Source organism: Engraulis encrasicolus, chromosome 15 (assembly GCF_034702125.1).
Source record: "Engraulis encrasicolus isolate BLACKSEA-1 chromosome 15, IST_EnEncr_1.0, whole genome shotgun sequence".
NCBI classification, from domain to species: domain Eukaryota; kingdom Metazoa; phylum Chordata; class Actinopteri; order Clupeiformes; family Engraulidae; genus Engraulis; species Engraulis encrasicolus.
In genome coordinates, this window is record NC_085871.1 from 41,657,623 (window position 1) to 41,676,425 (window position 18,803).

Genomic DNA, 18,803 nt, shown 5'->3' on the forward strand with positions numbered 1-18,803 from the left:
GGGTTGCGGAGCCTTAGTGTAAAAAAAACGTAATTCTAAAAAAAAAAAAAAAATCCAACTTTTCCTGCAAGAATTTACAACTTTTATTTTGATAGGCTAGTGAACTCCGTGTCATCTGTTGTCATAGATACAATCTGAATGTTTATGCGAGATAGATAGCCTGCAACCAGTCATTCGAGTCTTGTTTACATTTTGAGAATTGCATTGAATAGACTTGAATGCTAAAAAAATTGGGTCGCGGCCGAATGAGAGTGGAAAATGGTGGGTCCCAAGACTGTTCCAGTTGAGAACCACTATATTAGACCTCAGAAGCCTATTATACCCATCTTGGCTGAACTCACTGTACTGACCACAAATACACTGTAGCAGACACCATGAAAAAAATGTGCAAGATTTTTTATATATTGATTTTCTCACTCATAATGGAGCTAATATGAAGAATCTTTTGGAATTTTTCAAAAATCTCTTTTGATGTGGAAGTTATTTTACTGTCCACATATGTGGACACTGCGCATCAAAGGAGTGAAAAGTTATATAGGCCTATACTGTATTTCAAGTTCAAATTAAGCTGTTTTATTCATTTTTATGGTGTTTTATGCTATATAACAACACAATATAACACTTTAACACCATATATCACTGTAATTAACCAACAACAAAAACATATATATAAAAATAGCATTGTTTATATAGGCGGTCATAGAAAAATATGTGGGAAATTCTTATTGCATGCAAGAAGACAGCCAATGCTGGTGAACAAAAAGCTCAGTTTGATTCAGCATGTACTCTAGCTCAATCTTACATCATTTATGTTGTCCCTGTATAAAAGGTAATGTGAAATTTGCCTCCAGACACATGCGTTCTGTAGTCATTCATCAGCATTTTCAAGTATTTTCTGTAAAAAAAATAGTGTTAAATAGACCCCCTATTATAAATGTAAGTTAATTTACTTACTTTCCATGTTACCTTGTGTCATATTACAACATTATATGACACTTATGCATTATACATTACACTATTTAAGGAACAAAGATGAAACAAAGAGGAAAAAAACCTGTCAATTTAGCAATATTTACATACACAGCTATGGCAAGATTTGTGGGGAAACCTTGTTGCATGTGGAAAAAACCTTAAATTCTGATGAAGACACATCTGTATTTGATTCAGCATGGATTCTAGCTCAATCCTACATCATTTATGTTTTCCCTATATGAAAGGTAATATGAAATTTGCCTCCAGACACATGCGTTCTGTAGTCTTTCATCAGCATTTTCAAGTATTTTCTGTAAAAAATAGTGTTAAATAGACCCCCTATTATAAATGTAAGTTAATTTACTTACTTTCCATGTTACCTTGTGTCATATTACAACATTATATGACACTTATGCATTATACATTACACTATTTAAGGAACAAAGATGAAACAAAGAGAAAAAAAACTGTCAATTTAGCAATATTTACATACACAGCTATGGCAAGATTTGTGGGGAAACCTTGTTGTATGTGGAAAAAAACCTTAAATTCTGATGAAGACACATCTGTATTTGATTCAGCATGGATTCTAGCTCAATCCTACATCATTTATGTTGTCCCTATATGAAAGGTAATATGAAATTTGCCTCCAGACACATGCGTTTTGTAGTCATTCATCAGCATGTTCAAGTATTTTCTGTGAAAAAATAGTGTTAAATAGACCTCCTATTATAAATGCAAGTTATTTTACTTACTTTCCATGTTACTATATGTAATATTACAACATTATATGACACTTACACATTATATATTACAGTATTTAACGAACAAAGATGAAAAAAGAGGAAAAAAACTGTCAATTTAGCAATATTTACATACACAGCTATGGCAAGATTTGTGGGGAAACCTTGTTGCATGTGGAAAAAAACTTCAATTCTGATGAAGACAGATCTGTATTTGATTCAGCATGTATTCTAGCTCATTCCTACATCATTTGTGTCATTTTGTGGTGAAAGAAACCCGAAATATGCCTATAGACACGTGCGTGAAACACTAATTTTAGGTAGTTTTTCTTGAATTTATTAAATTAAAAGTGTTAAAATGTGTTAAATATGTTAAAAATAATTTATTTTCACACTATAATCATTATAAATGCTCATAACATTAAGTATTTGCCCAAAATGAGCAGAATATTCTCACGGTAATCATAAATAATATGTTTATCATTAGACTCCCTTGATGCGCAACGTCCACATACGTGGACAGTAGCTTTATATTGTATAAAAACCTACCTTTATTGTAAATTTGGATTTTAACAACATAGACTTCTCAAGTGAACTGTACTAAACATCATAATATTTTTTAAAACCTGAAATTGCCCTTTGGTGTGGTTGATTTTCAGATATAAACATGCTTGTTATGGTCATAATTCACATCGGTGGATTTCTTAGATTGATGATGTCATCAAACACTTAATATTTAGTGCAAAAAGTTATAATTGCTGTTAAAGTATTGTAATGAACCTCATGGTACTTCCCATATACAATTTGGAAAAAAATAACCACTATTTACCTATCTAAAGTGGGGTTAGAATTACTGTCCACGTATGTGGACACCGTGCATGAAAGGGTTAATGGGCTCTTTACTAGCAGAGCACAGTTTACATATTATGTAGGATATCATTGCTATTTTTAAATAGTAGAGTAGAGTAACTTTATTGATCCCCAAGGGGAATACAAATATTGACCGATTATTAACTTTTTTGCCTTTGGCTGGGGTGATGTGTTATGCTGGCGGTCCCCCTGCTGGCTAAATACTTCAACATAATGTATTTATTATAGGTGTGACTATGTGTCTGGAATGTGCATGTGTGAATGACCAGGTGGCATTCAATTTCCCCTGTGGGGATTAATAAAGTCCATCATCATCATCATCATCATCATCATCATCATCATCATCATCATCATCATCATCATCATCATCATCATCATCATCATCATCATCATCATCATCATCATCATAACTTGGCTGCACTGTGCAGACCTTTGCACCAACAGGCACACTACACTACACTACACTACACTACACTACACTGCACTGCACTACACTACACTACACTGCACTGCACTGCACTGCACTACACTACACTACACTACACTACACTACACTGCACTACACTACACTGCACTACACTACACTGCACTACACTACACTACTACTACCTACACATTTACTGTGGACTTCATTATTTGAAGAGTTCAGATGCAAAACCCCCTAAGTGCCTTTTCAGAAAATAATCTTAATTTATTTTGATTTAATACAAAGCTATCAAAATTGCATGTTTTTAATTTTATTTATGTAATATAACTATTTATATGTATTATCAAGTGCATGAAACCAAACCAACAATGGGATTCTCTAAAAATATAGAAGTGCAGGTCTTCAGAAATGGAGTTAGGGGTTTTTGCATCTGAACTCTTCATTTACTCTTTACATTTCTGCAGAATTTGCACACTAATTAATTAATCTGCATGTCTGAATGTATGCATGTGTGTGCTATGATCGAATGAATCTGTCGTGCAATGTGTCATTTGTCTGCATTAAGTGTAGCCTATATGCTGCAGGATGCCTTCATGTCCCTTGGGATCAGTAAAGCTACTCTGCTCTGCTCTGCTTTACTCTACAGTACTCTCCTCTACGTTACTCTATTCTACTCTTCTACTCCACTAAGTGCTACACTAAATGGTAACAGGCTGAATTCACTATAGGCATACTGCTTTCCATGGGTCAGTAATAAATCAGATCAGTTTCTGTACAATGTTACCAATCCTAATGATTGCTACCTATAATATGCCTGTTCGAAGTTAACACTTAAATATACTCTTTCAGAATATATTACTCTAGAACAGTGGTGGACAAAATAAAAGTACAAGTAGCCTACTTGTGTGGTGTAATTAGGCCTACAACAGTAGCAGATGATATTACAAAGCTGTTACACTGTTTACTCCGTTGGAACTACCTCCTAGACTATTGAGATAGACTGTGTTACTGAAAAACAATAAAAACCTAACAAGGACCCACCACAAACTCAATCCAACCTGTGTAGAATCAGCTTATCGTAAGACAAGTAGGCTACATTGGTCTACTTTTTACTCAGATAAGTTACCTGAGTTGGAAAGAAACCGTTTTTCTTTCTTTCTTTCTTTCTTTCTTTCTTTTTTACTTTTACTTTTACTTTGTCCACCACTGCTCTAGAATTACTCGCCCTGATGTGTAATTAGGCTATTAGATAACATGATGTATGATCTAGGTGTAGCCACAAACAGACTTAAATCCTTTAGATCCATTTTCAAATAGGCAACAGACACAGAGAAATATTTTATTTCCAAATAGACTTCAATAAGGGGGTTTGTAAAATCAGAGGAACTATTACATTTGTATCTACCCCATTAGGTACAGTGGAATGACTGGTGTAGCCTAACCTATAACTCCTCATGTGCTAGTGTTGTAAATTGACCTGCGTCACTTCTATTTAAACACCTGTGAAACTCATTCGAGGGATTTCTGCACACAGTAATATGGATCTTGTGATGAATGCACAGCACTATACAGGATTGCAAATAGCCAATCGCCTGTGATGAGACGGTGTCGTGCCGAAAAGCGAGTCCCTGCCAGAACACGAGTGCCCTCATTGAAACCAATGGAAACCGATTTTTTTTGCCATTTTTGCAGATAAATCCGACACAATTTAAGATGGAAAGCCTATCAATAAAGCATCTACATTCCTTCTGGAAGTATTACAAAGAACTGGTTACAATTTCAGTATTATTTCCATAAAAGAATCGAAGAATTGTCATAGGCCTAACAAATGTTAGCCTACGGTTTCATTCAAATAGGCTAGCTCATGTTAAGTGGAGGACGAGTAGGCCTAATGTTTCATAAGCATATTTTTAGTTCATGAATTATGTAATTGATTCTGCCAAAATGAGTATAATTTTCTCTAAAACAAATGTCATTGGTTTCAATGAGGGCACTCGTGTTCTGGCAGGCACTCGCTTTTCGGCAGGACAACGACGTCACAACCCGGAACAGGTGAAATCGAAAGTAATTGGTCTCGCCTGCTGCGCGTCCGTGACCGTGCCGATTTCAAGTTGATAAGTAGGCCTAAATAATAGCTTTTTCAAGTGGACTTGACAGTTTAAGCGGTACCCTAAGTATTTTGCTTACAATGACCTGAGATTTCCAACTGTTGAAGTTGAGCTATACGGATCACTTCGGATGATGTTTGTCTTCTGTCTGAAGTTCATTAGAGAAGCGCCCGAGACTGCCGCGCCTATCCATGGGCCTAACTAGAACTACGGAAATCCGCACACTGTTGCTGCTCACCGATTTATTATAACACAACGTTTCGACCTCAGGCGGTCTTCGTCAGGTGTATAGGTGTGTGTCAGCCCGTGAGTGACAGTTCTTATAGAAAAGGAAGGGGCGGGCATAGGGTCAGCTGATATGAAATAACAATGTTCCCAAAATGACACATTATCCCAAGGAATTGCATAATTACATTGTGAAAAGACAAGAGAATTACAAAATGAAAGACAATAATAATAAAACCCATACAGTGAATAAATATCTACACGTCACCAATACCTTAGATTGCCAGTGTTACCAAATCAATATTTACAAAATTACACATTACAACAATCCTAATGCATTCCAGAAGTTCTGCAGAGCTGAAGTTAATCCCAAATTATAGGAAAGGCTTAATGTCAAACTCCTCATTTAATCCATGTGGGGACATAGTATTCAGGAGATGGATGTAGTATGTCTCTCGTTGTAAAAGGAGGCGATCATGGTTGCCCCCTCTAGGAGGCCTCTCCACCTTTTCAATGCCAATGTATCTGAGAGTACATATACTGTGTCCCGCAGAGAGAAAATGTGCCGCTACAGGGTTGCGAATATCACCGCATCTGATATTACTGCGATGCTCAGATATGCGGGTGCGTAAAGCTCGGTTTGTCTTACCGACATAGGCAAGTCCGCATGGGCATTTAATTAAATAAACCACAAACTGTGTGTTGCACGTAATTACTCCCCGTATGCTTAAGTGTTTCCCAGTGTGTGGGTGTGTGTACGTCTTGCTCTTCTGTGTGTAGCCACATTGTGCGCAATTCCCACACTTATAGTTACCGTCGGGTACATTGAAAGGGTTTTGTTGCCTGGTGGGAGTGTAAGACCTCACCAGCATGTCTCTTAAGTTAGGGGCACGTTTAAAAACCATGGATGGGGGGTCTGTAAAAACATTTTTGAGTTTGGGATCCGTTTCAATCACATGCCAGTGTTTGTGTATAATCTTCCTAAACTCAGAGCCAAGAGGAGAATATCTGGTTATACATAATGTGGAGTCGCGCTTCTGTTTTTGGCCAGTAGGTTTGGGAATTAGACATTCCTCTTGTGTGACGTTCGCAAAACGCTCACTGGCTGCGTCTATCCACTCCTGCTTGTAGCCCCTCTCTTGGAATCTCTGTGAAAGATCAGAGGCTTGTGTTGTGTATGTCTCACTAGTGCTGCATAATCTCCTAGCCCGATGGAACTGGCTGATTGGGAGGCTTCTAATGAGGTGACCAGGATGGTAACTGTCACCCCGAAGCAGGGTGTTCCTATCCGTAGGCTTTCGGAATAGGTCCGTATGCAGAGTGCAGCCATCCTTGATGATTAGAACATCTAGGAAGCTGATTTTGGATTGGTCATATTCAAGGGTAAAATTCAAATGATCATTCACAGAATTGAGGTAGCGGTGGAATTCTTTTAGAGATTTTTCATCACCATTCCACAAAATAAAGACATCATCAATAAAGCGTTTGTACAGTAAAAGGCTTTTAAAATGTGGATTTACCTCGGAGTTCAACACATATTGGTTCTCAAAAAAACCCATGTACAGGTTCGCATAGTTGGGAGCCATGGTGCTACCCATGGCTGTCCCTTTGACTTGTAAGAAATATTCCTCTTTAAAAAGAAAATAATTGTTGGTGAGAACTAGGTGGGCCAATAATACACTCGGTTTGAGGTTTTAGCGCAGGAGGTCTGTCATTAAGGAAAAACTGCATAGCCTCTAAACCGCCATCGTGTGGAATATTCGTGTACAGACTAGAGACATCAAAAGTCGCAAGTAAAATGTCACTATCAGGTAAAGTCGTCATTTTCAATTTGTTTATAAAATCAATGGAATCCCTAGTGTATGAGGGCAGGGAACAAACCAATGGTTTTATGCAGTGGTCAACAAACATGGAGACATTGGATGTCAGTGACCCAATACCACTGACAATGGGTCTTCCTAGAAGAGGGGGTGTGTGTGATTTGTGCACTTTAGGTAGGGTGTAAATCACAGGGGTAACAGGAAATTCATTTTTCATGAACCCAAATTCGCTTTTATTAATTTCACCCTTGTCAAACCAGAACTGTAGCTTGTTGTGCACCAAAGTCAGAAATGTCTTCGTAGGATCATTAGACAATTTTCTGTAAAAGTGAGTGTCCCCAAGTTGTCTGTAGATTTCTTGCTCGTAATCTGCTGTGTTCTGTAAAATAATGGCACCACCAGCAGGGCGGACCACCACCGTTTTGTCGTTATTGAGTTCTTTTAGAGCATCTCTTTCGAGTTTGGACATGTTGTTGTACACCTTATACTGACGTTTTTTTCTTAAGGTGGAGAACACATCTTGTTCCACCAGACGGCAATATGTGTCAAGGGAGGCATTTCTGTTCTTAGGTGGAATGTATGTAGATTTAGGTCTAAACATTCTCCTGTCCTGCAAAGTGGTGGGCGCCTCTTGAATAGGGGCTACATCATTGCCGCTGGTGGTGGCACAGTCAGGTGAAGTAGATGGCGCGTTTAGAACATCTAGGAAGCTGATTTTAAAAGCCATTTTAAAAGCCTTTTACTGTACAAACGCTTTATTGATGATGTCTTTATTTTGTGGAATGGTGATGAAAAATCTCTAAAAGAATTCCACCGCTACCTCAATTCTGTGAATGATCATTTGAATTTTACCCTTGAATATGACCAATCCAAAATCAGCTTCCTAGATGTTCTAATCATCAAGGATGGCTGCACTCTGCATACGGACCTATTCCGAAAGCCTACGGATAGGAACACCCTGCTTCGGGGTGACAGTTACCATCCTGGTCACCTCATTAGAAGCCTCCCAATCAGCCAGTTCCATCGGGCTAGGAGATTATGCAGCACTAGTGAGACATACACAACACAAGCCTCTGATCTTTCACAGAGATTCCAAGAGAGGGGCTACAAGCAGGAGTGGATAGACGCAGCCAGTGAGCGTTTTGCGAACGTCACACAAGAGGAATGTCTAATTCCCAAACCTACTGGCCAAAAACAGAAGCGCGACTCCACATTATGTATAACCAGATATTCTCCTCTTGGCTCTGAGTTTAGGAAGATTATACACAAACACTGGCATGTGATTGAAACGGATCCCAAACTCAAAAATGTTTTTACAGACCCCCCATCCATGGTTTTTAAACGTGCCCCTAACTTAAGAGACATGCTGGTGAGGTCTTACACTCCCACCAGGCAACAAAACCCTTTCAATGTACCCGACGGTAACTATAAGTGTGGGAATTGCGCGCAATGTGGCTACACACAGAAGAGCAAGACGTACACACACCCACACACTGGGAAACACTTAAGCATACGGGGAGTAATTACGTGCAACACACAGTTTGTGGTTTATTTAATTAAATGCCCATGCGGACTTGCCTATGTCGGTAAGACAAACCGAGCTTTACGCACCCGCATATCTGAGCATCGCAGTAATATCAGATGCGGTGATATTCGCAACCCTGTAGCGGCACATTTTCTCTCTGCGGGACACAGTATATGTACTCTCAGATACATTGGCATTGAAAAGGTGGAGAGGCCTCCTAGAGGGGGCAACCATGATCGCCTCCTTTTACAACGAGAGACATACTACATCCATCTCCTGAATACTATGTCCCCACATGGATTAAATGAGGAGTTTGACATTAAGCCTTTCCTATAATTTGGGATTAACTTCAGCTCTGCAGAACTTCTGGAATGCATTAGGATTGTTGTAATGTGTAATTTTGTAAATATTGATTTGGTAACACTGGCAATCTAAGGTATTGGTGACGTGTAGATATTTATTCACTGTATGGGTTTTATTATTATTGTCTTTCATTTTGTAATTCTCTTGTCTTTTCACAATGTAATTATGCAATTCCTTGGGATAATGTGTCATTTTGGGAACATTGTTATTTCATATCAGCTGACCCTATGCCCGCCCCTTCCTTTTCTATAAGAACTGTCACTCACGGGCTGACACACACCTATACACCTGACGAAGACCGCCTGAGGTCGAAACGTTGTGTTATAATAAATCGGTGAGCAGCAACAGTGTGCGGATTTCCTCTCTTCCTTTACGCACGTTTGATTTGATCCAGCACCTGTTCTACTGGATGTGCGCGCATCAAATACACTTCTCCTAACTAGAACTACGCATAGGCTACAGTCGGAACAATCTGTATTTTGATTTCTTTAACAAAGGTTACATGGGCTAATTTACTGCCCCTTAATCTATGCCTTGGATTCAGCATGTTTACCTGTACGTACTTCGTAAATGGACACTTCATCTTGTCGAATTTGCGAACTTTGCCATTCCTATGAGAGAGGTTTAGTGTTATGCAAATAGGGAGCGAATTCGCCTTCCGCGGCCCAATCAAATCAACAACATAACTGTTCCATTCCATTTGATTCGCCGCGACGACCTGATGACGGTTGGATTTCGCCTCTCTTTGCTTCGCCTCCTATGTGTCCCTACTATACCGTAAGTAGCGAATTGAGATAGAACCGTGAAGACAAGCCCTTGACTCTCTAAAACTTCACGAGGTAATCCGAATGTCATTTCTAAATGCACGGCAGATATTGCTGTTCCTGGCCGATCATGTAGACTGCCTATAGATGCATTAACAGGTGTTATTATATGGTGTGACGTCATCGGTCGAATGCTCCATTAATTTCAACGGGGCTCCCCAACGTTCGCACGTCTGTTATTTTTCGATAACGGACGGGTTGGTCTATAATAGACCGCTGTCAATGGCAACAAGACTTTTCACTGCTAAAGCGACTTTTCAACAAGACTCTAATCAGCTGCTGTGATAGACAACACCTGTTGTCCTGGCCAGGGCCGGTTCTGGCTTATTTGGCGCCCTAGGCGAGTTTGAGTTCTGGCGCCACCCCCCCCCCCCCCCCTTTGAAAGAAAAAAAAAACCCCTCTTTTTTATACCTTACAGAACACAAGAGTAATACCGGTAGTAAGCTTAACTAAATAGCATCAAGAACAATAACTGTTTTGCATCAAATGGATTTCTGGTTCTTTTGGACAGCCGACCAACACATCAGATTGAGTCGCATGAAAGTACCTTCACTGTGTGGTGTCTTGGATGTAATGGTGGCGGTGCCCCCAACCCCAGATGAGAGGGAGGTTATCAATGTGTTTGAATTGTAAAATGGAATTGAAATGCCAGGAGAGTGATACAGTACATTTGCATGTAAAATGCATGTGTAGACAATAGGCCTACCAAGGAGGTCTGCATTGATAGCCTATCTACACAACCTACAGCAGCACAAAGCATGGCAGCATAACAATTTTAATAAGATACACATTTGTGCTGTCTATGATTCCAAACCAATTTCATTTCTGGACTGGAAATAGTGGTGCATTTGTGAGTAGGAGAATGAGAAGGGGGCTATCTATGTGTTTGAACTGGAGGGACAGGGTGAGAGAAAGGGAGAAGAGCTGTCACGCTTTTGAATTTCATAATATACAAAATATAGTAAATAGCCTCACTTGTCTGCAATACTACATCACTCAGCATGAAAACATTCTGGTCTGGAAACAATGTTTTTTTAAGCTTACAACAAGCAGGTAATTCATTCAAGTGGATGGAAGGAGATATGGCAGCTAAAATTGTTTTAAACATGGCACCAGTCTTACTTTACATTGCTTGTCAACCTAAGCAAGTATTATGATGTCAGGTGGGTGTTAGTGAGTAGGCTACTAACAGCTACTTTACTGGATTTCATTGCTTGGCATACTTGGCTAATGTTAACTAGCGATTTCTCAGATCAAAAGCAAAGCTCTTTTTCCCTCTAATTCCAAACAGTAGCCTCATAACTATTAGGCTTTCCATTATCACAAACGGTTGCTGATTAAATCACATAGTTCCAAAACACCCTCTGCAACTCCTGCATCATGCAATGACTGGTTTAATGAGAACATAACAATTCTCCACCCAGCAGAGCAACACTGCTGTTGGCGCTTGCCCCCTCTCTGTCTCTTGAGTGAGTCTCCAAATTTCAAAACATATCGCACGCTGTCACTCGTCCCGCCCCCTTTCTCAGGACTGTCTGTTTATTGGTTCACAGACTTCCCAGAGACAGTTGAAAGCAATATTACTATTGGCTGAGGGGCGTTTTGCCGTGAGGAGCGCTTTCGCCACGCTTTGTTGATTGCGACTTCATAAAAAAACCTCCATATCGCAAAATTACGCATCGGAGAGCGCCATTTCGGCGCTCCTTCTTCACATTGCGCTCTAGGCGACCGCCTAGCCGGCCTATGCTTAAAACCGGCCCTGGTCCTGGCTACCTAGCTGTTGTATAGCGGTGTTCCACAACGGTACTGTTTTGTTTTGCGCAGCAACAATCTTTTGACATTAAAAACTATAATAGACTTAACATTAAATAGGCCTACAGAAATGTCCCCGCCATGTGTGAATCATTTAAGTATATCCATATAATAAGCGGGTTAACTTTCGGCGAGTCGGTCGCTTTGTGGAATAGCAGCACTTCAGAGATAACAAGACCCCTCCGCTCCGCGTCGGGGTCTAAAGATTCTCTCTGTCGTGCTGCTATTCCACGGTAGCGACCTTCTCGCCGAACGTTAACCCTTACTTATTGTTAACACAAAGTCTGATAAGAAATGTTCCACTCAACCACGCCGCCGAAGGTGTTGCGTCACTAGAAGGGCTTGAGCAAGAACTTTGCAAGAGCCCCGGAATTGTTTTGATGAATAATTGGGCCTTATGACTGTTACTTATGACTGTTATTATAGACTTTAAATTCACTCTCGGTTCACTTGTCACTTCGCCACCCTTTTGAAGTCAGACAGGCAGATTATGCAATCAGGAACCAATCAGCATGATTTACAGTAGGCTATAATTCTGAGAGAAAGGCCTATACAGTTTAAACTGACCTTTTATTACATAGTAACGATGATGTAAATAAACATGTATGGTGAAAATGTTGGGCCTGCTGGCATGAAATTGTATGCATGCCATGCCCTGATTCTGCCACGAGTTAAAAGTGTAGGCTGGGGCTGGGCAAATAGCCGACTGTTGACTCGGAGCCAAAGTCTTTGTTTGGAGTACAGAGGATGGAGTCGCGAGGCTAGTAAAAGTGCTCCAATATGTAAAAATGATGATGATGATGATGATGATGACTAGTATAAGGGTTGTGACATACCCCTAAATGACATGCGAGTGGGCACGAACTGAATAATGTCATATGTTAGAACTGGTGCAGTTTTCTCTTCAAGATGATATGCCATTTGGGACTTAGTTTAGTGGACTCCTCCTAAAATCAATCCAGGTCACTAATTTTCTTAATTCTAGTTATGACATCAGGTATCTGCTATTGAATTTGTAAAATGGCAATCTGTAAATTACCTTGAAAATGTAATACCAGCTGTTTTAAGCGTGTGATGTGCTGTTATAGTAGCCTGGTCCTGACCATCCCATAATACTACCATTTCATTTCGTATTTATGGTCTGGCATTTGTTTGCTCTGAAGCGATTGTAGGAAGCAGGAAGTTAGTACTCAGTTATGGTTTGAAATTATTGGACACCTCTCACCCAATCGCTGGCAGTTACTCAACAACAACATAGCGCAGACCAATGGCTCTGGCGCAGATGTGTACGTCATTGTCACGAGCGTCCTCCCCCTTTCGTCCCCACGTGGGGGGCGTATTCGATTATTGGCTGTTTACTGGGGGGGCGTTGCGATCAAAATTCTACTGCTCCAGGCACTCCACAGAGAAGCACGGCCAGACTACAGTGGTGGAGCCAATCCTTTGGCGGAAGTACGTAGGATGGCTCGCGAGGCTACTGTTATAGAGCAGGGAAATAGTGCTCTGCCAACCAGCATTAAAAATATTTCTTTGGTGTGTGTGTGAGTGATGCTCGTTTACCTCTTAATATCTTTGTTCATTTTCTTTCTTTCTTTCTTTGTTTCTTTGTTTCTTTCTTTCTTTCTTTCTTTCTTTCTTTCTTTCTTTCTTTCTTTCTTTCTTTCTTTCTTTCTTTCTTTCTTTCTTTCTTTCAGTGTTAGGATGGATGATCCCCCAGAGGGAGGGGGCGCTGTGGGTATTACTCAGACAGGCGGTGCATTATCTGCTGTGTCCATGAAGAATGAGGAGCCCCTGACTGAGGGACAGCAGGGTTTCAGCACCTACTGTACACAGTGAGTTCACAAAAATACACACACACAGTAAAACATTTCTGGCAGAAATGTACAGCTAATTGATGGGGAATAATTGCCAGCTAATTGTTGTAAAATTACAACAAATTGCTGGCAAAAACAATTGCCGGCCAGTAGTTTAAAATTACAACAATGTTCCGTTTTCAAAACTAGTCTGACCATGGCACTGTCCTGCCCCTGCATCCGCCCGCCTCCTCCTGCCTCCATTCCCACTGCCCGCCTCCACGACGAGATGAGATGCCTTGAACGTGGTATTGTCCCACCTCCCCATCCTCCACCACGACTGAGATAGCATGGTACCATGATGCAACACTGCCCCTCATAATTGAGATAGCATGGTACCACGATGCCACACAGCTCTAAGCGTATATTTCTACAGGTTCAGCCTTGCATGAGTGTGGCACAAGAACAAAATGATTCAGCACAGTGCTGTCACGGTAACAGTGGCAGTTTCCTCAAGTGGACTTTCATTTATCAAGTCATTTCAAGGGGAATACAAAAGCAGACACAATTAGGACTTTATGGAAAAGCCTTTGTCAACGAGTCTAAATCTAATAGTTTGCAACAAACCACCAACAAACATGCTATGCTCACAATGATGGCTCAGTAAAGATGAAACAGCCCAACCAGTTAGCCTGTCAGGCAGCCAACCAGTTAACCGGCCAGGTAGCCACGAGGCAACCAGCCAGTCAACGGGCCAGGCAGCCAGCAGTCAAACAGCTCCCAGTCAACCAGCCAGGCAGCTGGCCAGTCAACCAGCCTGGCAGCTGGCCAGTAAACCAGCCAAGCAGCAAGTCAACCAGCCAGCCAGCCAACCAGTCAACCGCCAAGGCAACAAGCCAGTCAACTGACCAGGCAGCCAGTCTGTCAGTCAACCAGCCAAGCAGCCAGCCAGTCAACCAGCACTATGCTGCCAACCACCTAGTCAACAAACCAACCACTCAGCTAGTGAAATAACTGGCCTGCTAGTCAGCTAATCAATCGATTAGCCAGTGAGTCTGGCGCTATGCTGTGCCATTCAGACAAGCAACCAAAGCAGTGTGACAGTCCAGGTTTATATAGTGGGGCAAGTGAACCATGTGACAAGAGTGATCAGAAATTTGGCAGGTGCTGACAATAATTGAATCACGGCATGAAAGTGATTAGTCATAAAATCAGGCAAGGCACTAATTGACAGATTGATTAGGTATAGGGTGTGACTGGCAACATTGAAACAAGAGAGACAAGAGTTCCTAGAATGTTCCAATCATTGATGCTCCTGCTCTAGAACTATAGATTCAAAACAGACTGGAAACCTAAGATAGTGTTTTAACATGTATGAGGATACAGTGTTTCTGGAATTTGCTTAAAGGAACAGACCACCCTTTTTTGATTTTCACATATTTGCAGTATTTCCCAGCATTATTCATGAATGTGCATATCATTTTCTTCTTCTTGTGCATATCATTTTCTTCTTCTTCTCTGGGGGTGGGAGTAAATAAGCAATGGCTTCATCCCACTCCTTTTCAGTTACACGCACACAAAAAAAGGTGGTCCTTGTATTTATTTAAGTGGTTGCTTATTTTCTTGTGTACATCTTCAATCAATCAATCAATCAAAAAATTCTTAGTGTTTTCAGTACTTAGATGTATTGGATCAGAATTATTAGCATAGCTTAGCATAATCACTGGAAGTAACTGGTATCTTTAGCATCAAGTAAAAAGTGATCACTGGACATAATTAAATTGCTGTTTTACATTCTGGTGAATTTTAAATTAATTTTAAAGTGGTTTATAAGTACTTTAAATGACGTTTTATTTTGTACCATAAACTTGCATCGTTATGCTTAATTTGGCTATACTGTAAAATAGTCAGGCAGATTAGAGTCCAGATGTTGACAAAATATTTCAGTTGGTCATACAAGCACCATATTTGGTACAAATGATGTCTAGGGTGTATTATTTAAGAAAAGTACGTTATCCAGCTTCAAATCCAAGATGGCCGCCAGTTTTCAACATGGCCGCCAAATTGAATGTAATAGAAGTGTCTTTCAAGGTAGAATTTCGTAGAATAGACATGTGTCGATTACCACAGCTTCAAAGTTTATATGTAATGTCTAGAAATACCCAATGGTGTCAACTGTATTCCAATATGGCTGACAGTTTTCAAGATGGCGGATATTGAGTCATTCAAAAATTATGTTTTCGAATGTTTTCTGGCCATAGACATTCTTCTAGATCATTAAGTGGGTGATAAAAGTGATATTTTCCCAAAGGATGTCAAAGGTGTACTATTTATGCAAATTATGTTATCTGGCTTAAAATCCAAGATGGCTGCCAGTTTTTTAAGAAGGCCACCAAATTAAACAAAAAAGAAAATGAAAGTATTTCCAAGGTAGAATTTCAATTAATAGAAAAATGTTCATGTCCAAAGTTTCAAATTATGCTGTGTCAAAATATTCAATGGTACAATCTGTATTCCAATATGGCTGCTTGCCTTCAAGATAGCAGATCTTACATCAAATCCCCAAACCGTAGAGCGAATTTCACTGAAATTTCGGCAAAATTTTGCTCTGTAGGTAACGGGCCGATATATGATTTAAAATGAGTATTTTCAATGTTTTTTTTTTGGCCTCAGATATTCTGTATCAATAAACATCCAAAGTCACACACTAAACCAGTAAATTAAGTGTGTTTTGCAATATGTTATATGAGTGATGTCGTAGCACGACCAGGGCACACTGGTGACATTACTGCTGTAAGACTCAGCATGGGGTTCAGTGTTGGCTTGTAGTGTACTAGCTGTAGTTGAAAACTTCACTAAACATTGTTGTGTATTTACTGTAGATGATGGTATACTCAAGTTTCCCAAATGCTATCCAACAAGCCATTGTACAGACATTGACTTGAAGGTTAGTTAGTGGTAGGACTGTTGTTACTGTACTGTAGAATTAAACAACACTGGATGAACAATGGGGCTAGATGTAGGGCATTACATTCTTGAATCTAGTTGTATCCCATATTTCAATGTGCGTTGATGTTTTTTTACGGTAAGGCAGTGAAAGGATAGCCACTCGGCCTTAAACCGTATTATACACAATGTTAGGCAACAATCCATTGAGTTTTGCTGGTACTGACTGGAGAAAGTGTTGCCTCTGTCAGACTGACACGAAAGAGGAGTTGAAGGAGGAGTCTCCCCATTTAGCCATTGATCAAGCTCATGACCAGGCCAATGCGGTGGTCAAAGGCGATGCCATTGGAGTGACTGAGGATGCATCTGCTCTCAGGCGGTGGATGGTGTCTGGACCAGAAGTAAGCCAGTTAGTCAGCCAGTACATGAGTTTGCATGTCAAGTCAAGGTGGCACAAGGAGAGACCAGGCATCATGAGCAGACTAGTCCGTCACAGAAATTATTCATTGGAAAGATTCAGAAGTTGTTCGTCGTGATGAAGGATCTAGGCAATCCTTTTCTTTTCAGGAGGAGTCGAATGATCTGCTTACACTGGACAAAAACACCATAGCAGATCCCAGTGCTGAAGAGCTTGTAAAATTTCACTTAGAGAAAGGCAAAGTTGCCTTCAGAGATTGTTTTCAATGGTCTTGGTGATGAGGCTTCTGTCCACAACCCATCGAAAAGAACAGAACAGATTTATGTCGCCAAGATGTGGCTGTAGCATCGAGTGAAGCAAAGAAAGAAGTACTAAAAAATGTCTGTCATCTTTTCTCACGACTCTTTATATCATGTCAGTCAAGGGATTGTGACCTCCCTGAGTTTTTTTTAACATGAGAATCAGTCCTTTCCTGCTGCACTGAGTAAAACTCACCAACATTCTAGAAGCTACGGATTCTCCACCTGAGAGACAACCAGAATGTGAAGCCATTATCATTGATGGTTCTGCACTTGTGCATTCAATGGCCCCAAAGACATCAAAGACCTTTCAAGAGCATGCTTTGCAATATTCCAAAGATTCTGACATACTCATCAAAGTTAACCTGGTTCTCACGCGATGATCTGGAACATTGTCACTTGATTGGAGAATTCACATGGCTTTTTTGAATCATGGACTACTTCAACCACTGACTTGTATATACCAAGCACTGCGATCCCACCCTGCAATTCTGATTGGACAGGCTGTGAAATATCTGATTCCGTTAGGGCTCGTCTAAGATTTCCAAACCCTCGTGCGAGCTCATGAAGTTTAACGAAGATGCACGAAGCACAAACGGCCTGCGTGAGAGCCAGGCTACATCAAATTATGAGCGAACAGACATCATTTTTTATGTGGCACTGGACTTCAAGCCTAATTACTTAAAAGTCTATAATCTTAGTAACCCCACTCGGTTACAAGAGGTTTGTTGTCATCATGTATGACAAGCACAGCGCTACAGCCAGGGTTGATGAGGCAAAACTGAAATTATTTGCTCGGAAGCAAAGGTCTTATGATTCTATTCCACCAAAAAGTGCATCTCTAGTACAGCATGTAAAACAGTCTGCATTCCAAGCCGCCTACATATGGGGCCAGGCAACTATATGCAAAATGCAGACTGAGGACCCTGCCAACTGGGGATAGCATAAAGATGGTGAGGTCTGGAGAGTGTTCTGATCAACTGTTCCACCCATCGCTCAGGCCTGTCAGCAGTTGACAAAATGTGGCTGCAAGACAGAATGCAGAGGATTATGCAAATGTTTACGTGTAGCCTGAAGTCCACCCAGTTATGCACTTGCAGATGTGAGAACTAAAAAGTAACAAAAGCACTAAAAAAGTTGTCAGTCAACAACAAACCATTTACTGACTCAAACATTTCCTTTTTTCACGTGACCCAGAACATCTTTTGGCAACATCCGAGATGAAGAGAACAACTTTTTCCTCCCCATGTTCACTATGTTGTAGTTATAGTAAGAAGTAGAATGTCAATTAAATTTTAGACTCTCTGCAATACAGTAACAATGTTGTAGCAAAGTTTTTAAAGGAACAGTCCACCCTTTTTTGATTTTCACATATTTGCAGTATTTCCCAGCATTATTCATGAATGTGCATATCATTTTCGTCTATTTCCTAGCTTAACTGTATAGCCAAATTAAGCGTAGCAATGCAAGTCTATGGGGGCAAACAAAACATCATCAAATGTACTTATAAAGTACTTTAAAATTAATGTAAAATTCACCAGAGTGCAAAACAGCTATTTAATCCTGTCCTGTGATCATTTGTGGCTTGATGCTAAAGCCTCCATTCACTTCCAGTGATTATGCTAAGCTATGCTAATAATTCTGATCCAATAAATCT

The 18,803-nt window shown here is 40.3% G+C and overlaps 1 protein-coding gene across 1 annotated transcript in view; it reads left to right on the forward strand.

Annotated features, from left to right (window-relative positions):
* Positions 1 to 13,390: 13,390 nt before the first annotated feature.
* LOC134464081 (NACHT, LRR and PYD domains-containing protein 12-like) overlaps positions 13,391 to 18,803 on the forward strand; it is a 49,095-nt gene continuing 43,682 nt past the window's right edge. Inside the window, exon 1 of the mRNA XM_063217521.1 lies at positions 13,391 to 13,522. Coding sequence (XP_063073591.1) covers positions 13,392 to 13,522 — 131 coding nt within the window. The 5' untranslated portion in view covers position 13,391. The remainder of the gene's footprint in view (positions 13,523 to 18,803) is intronic.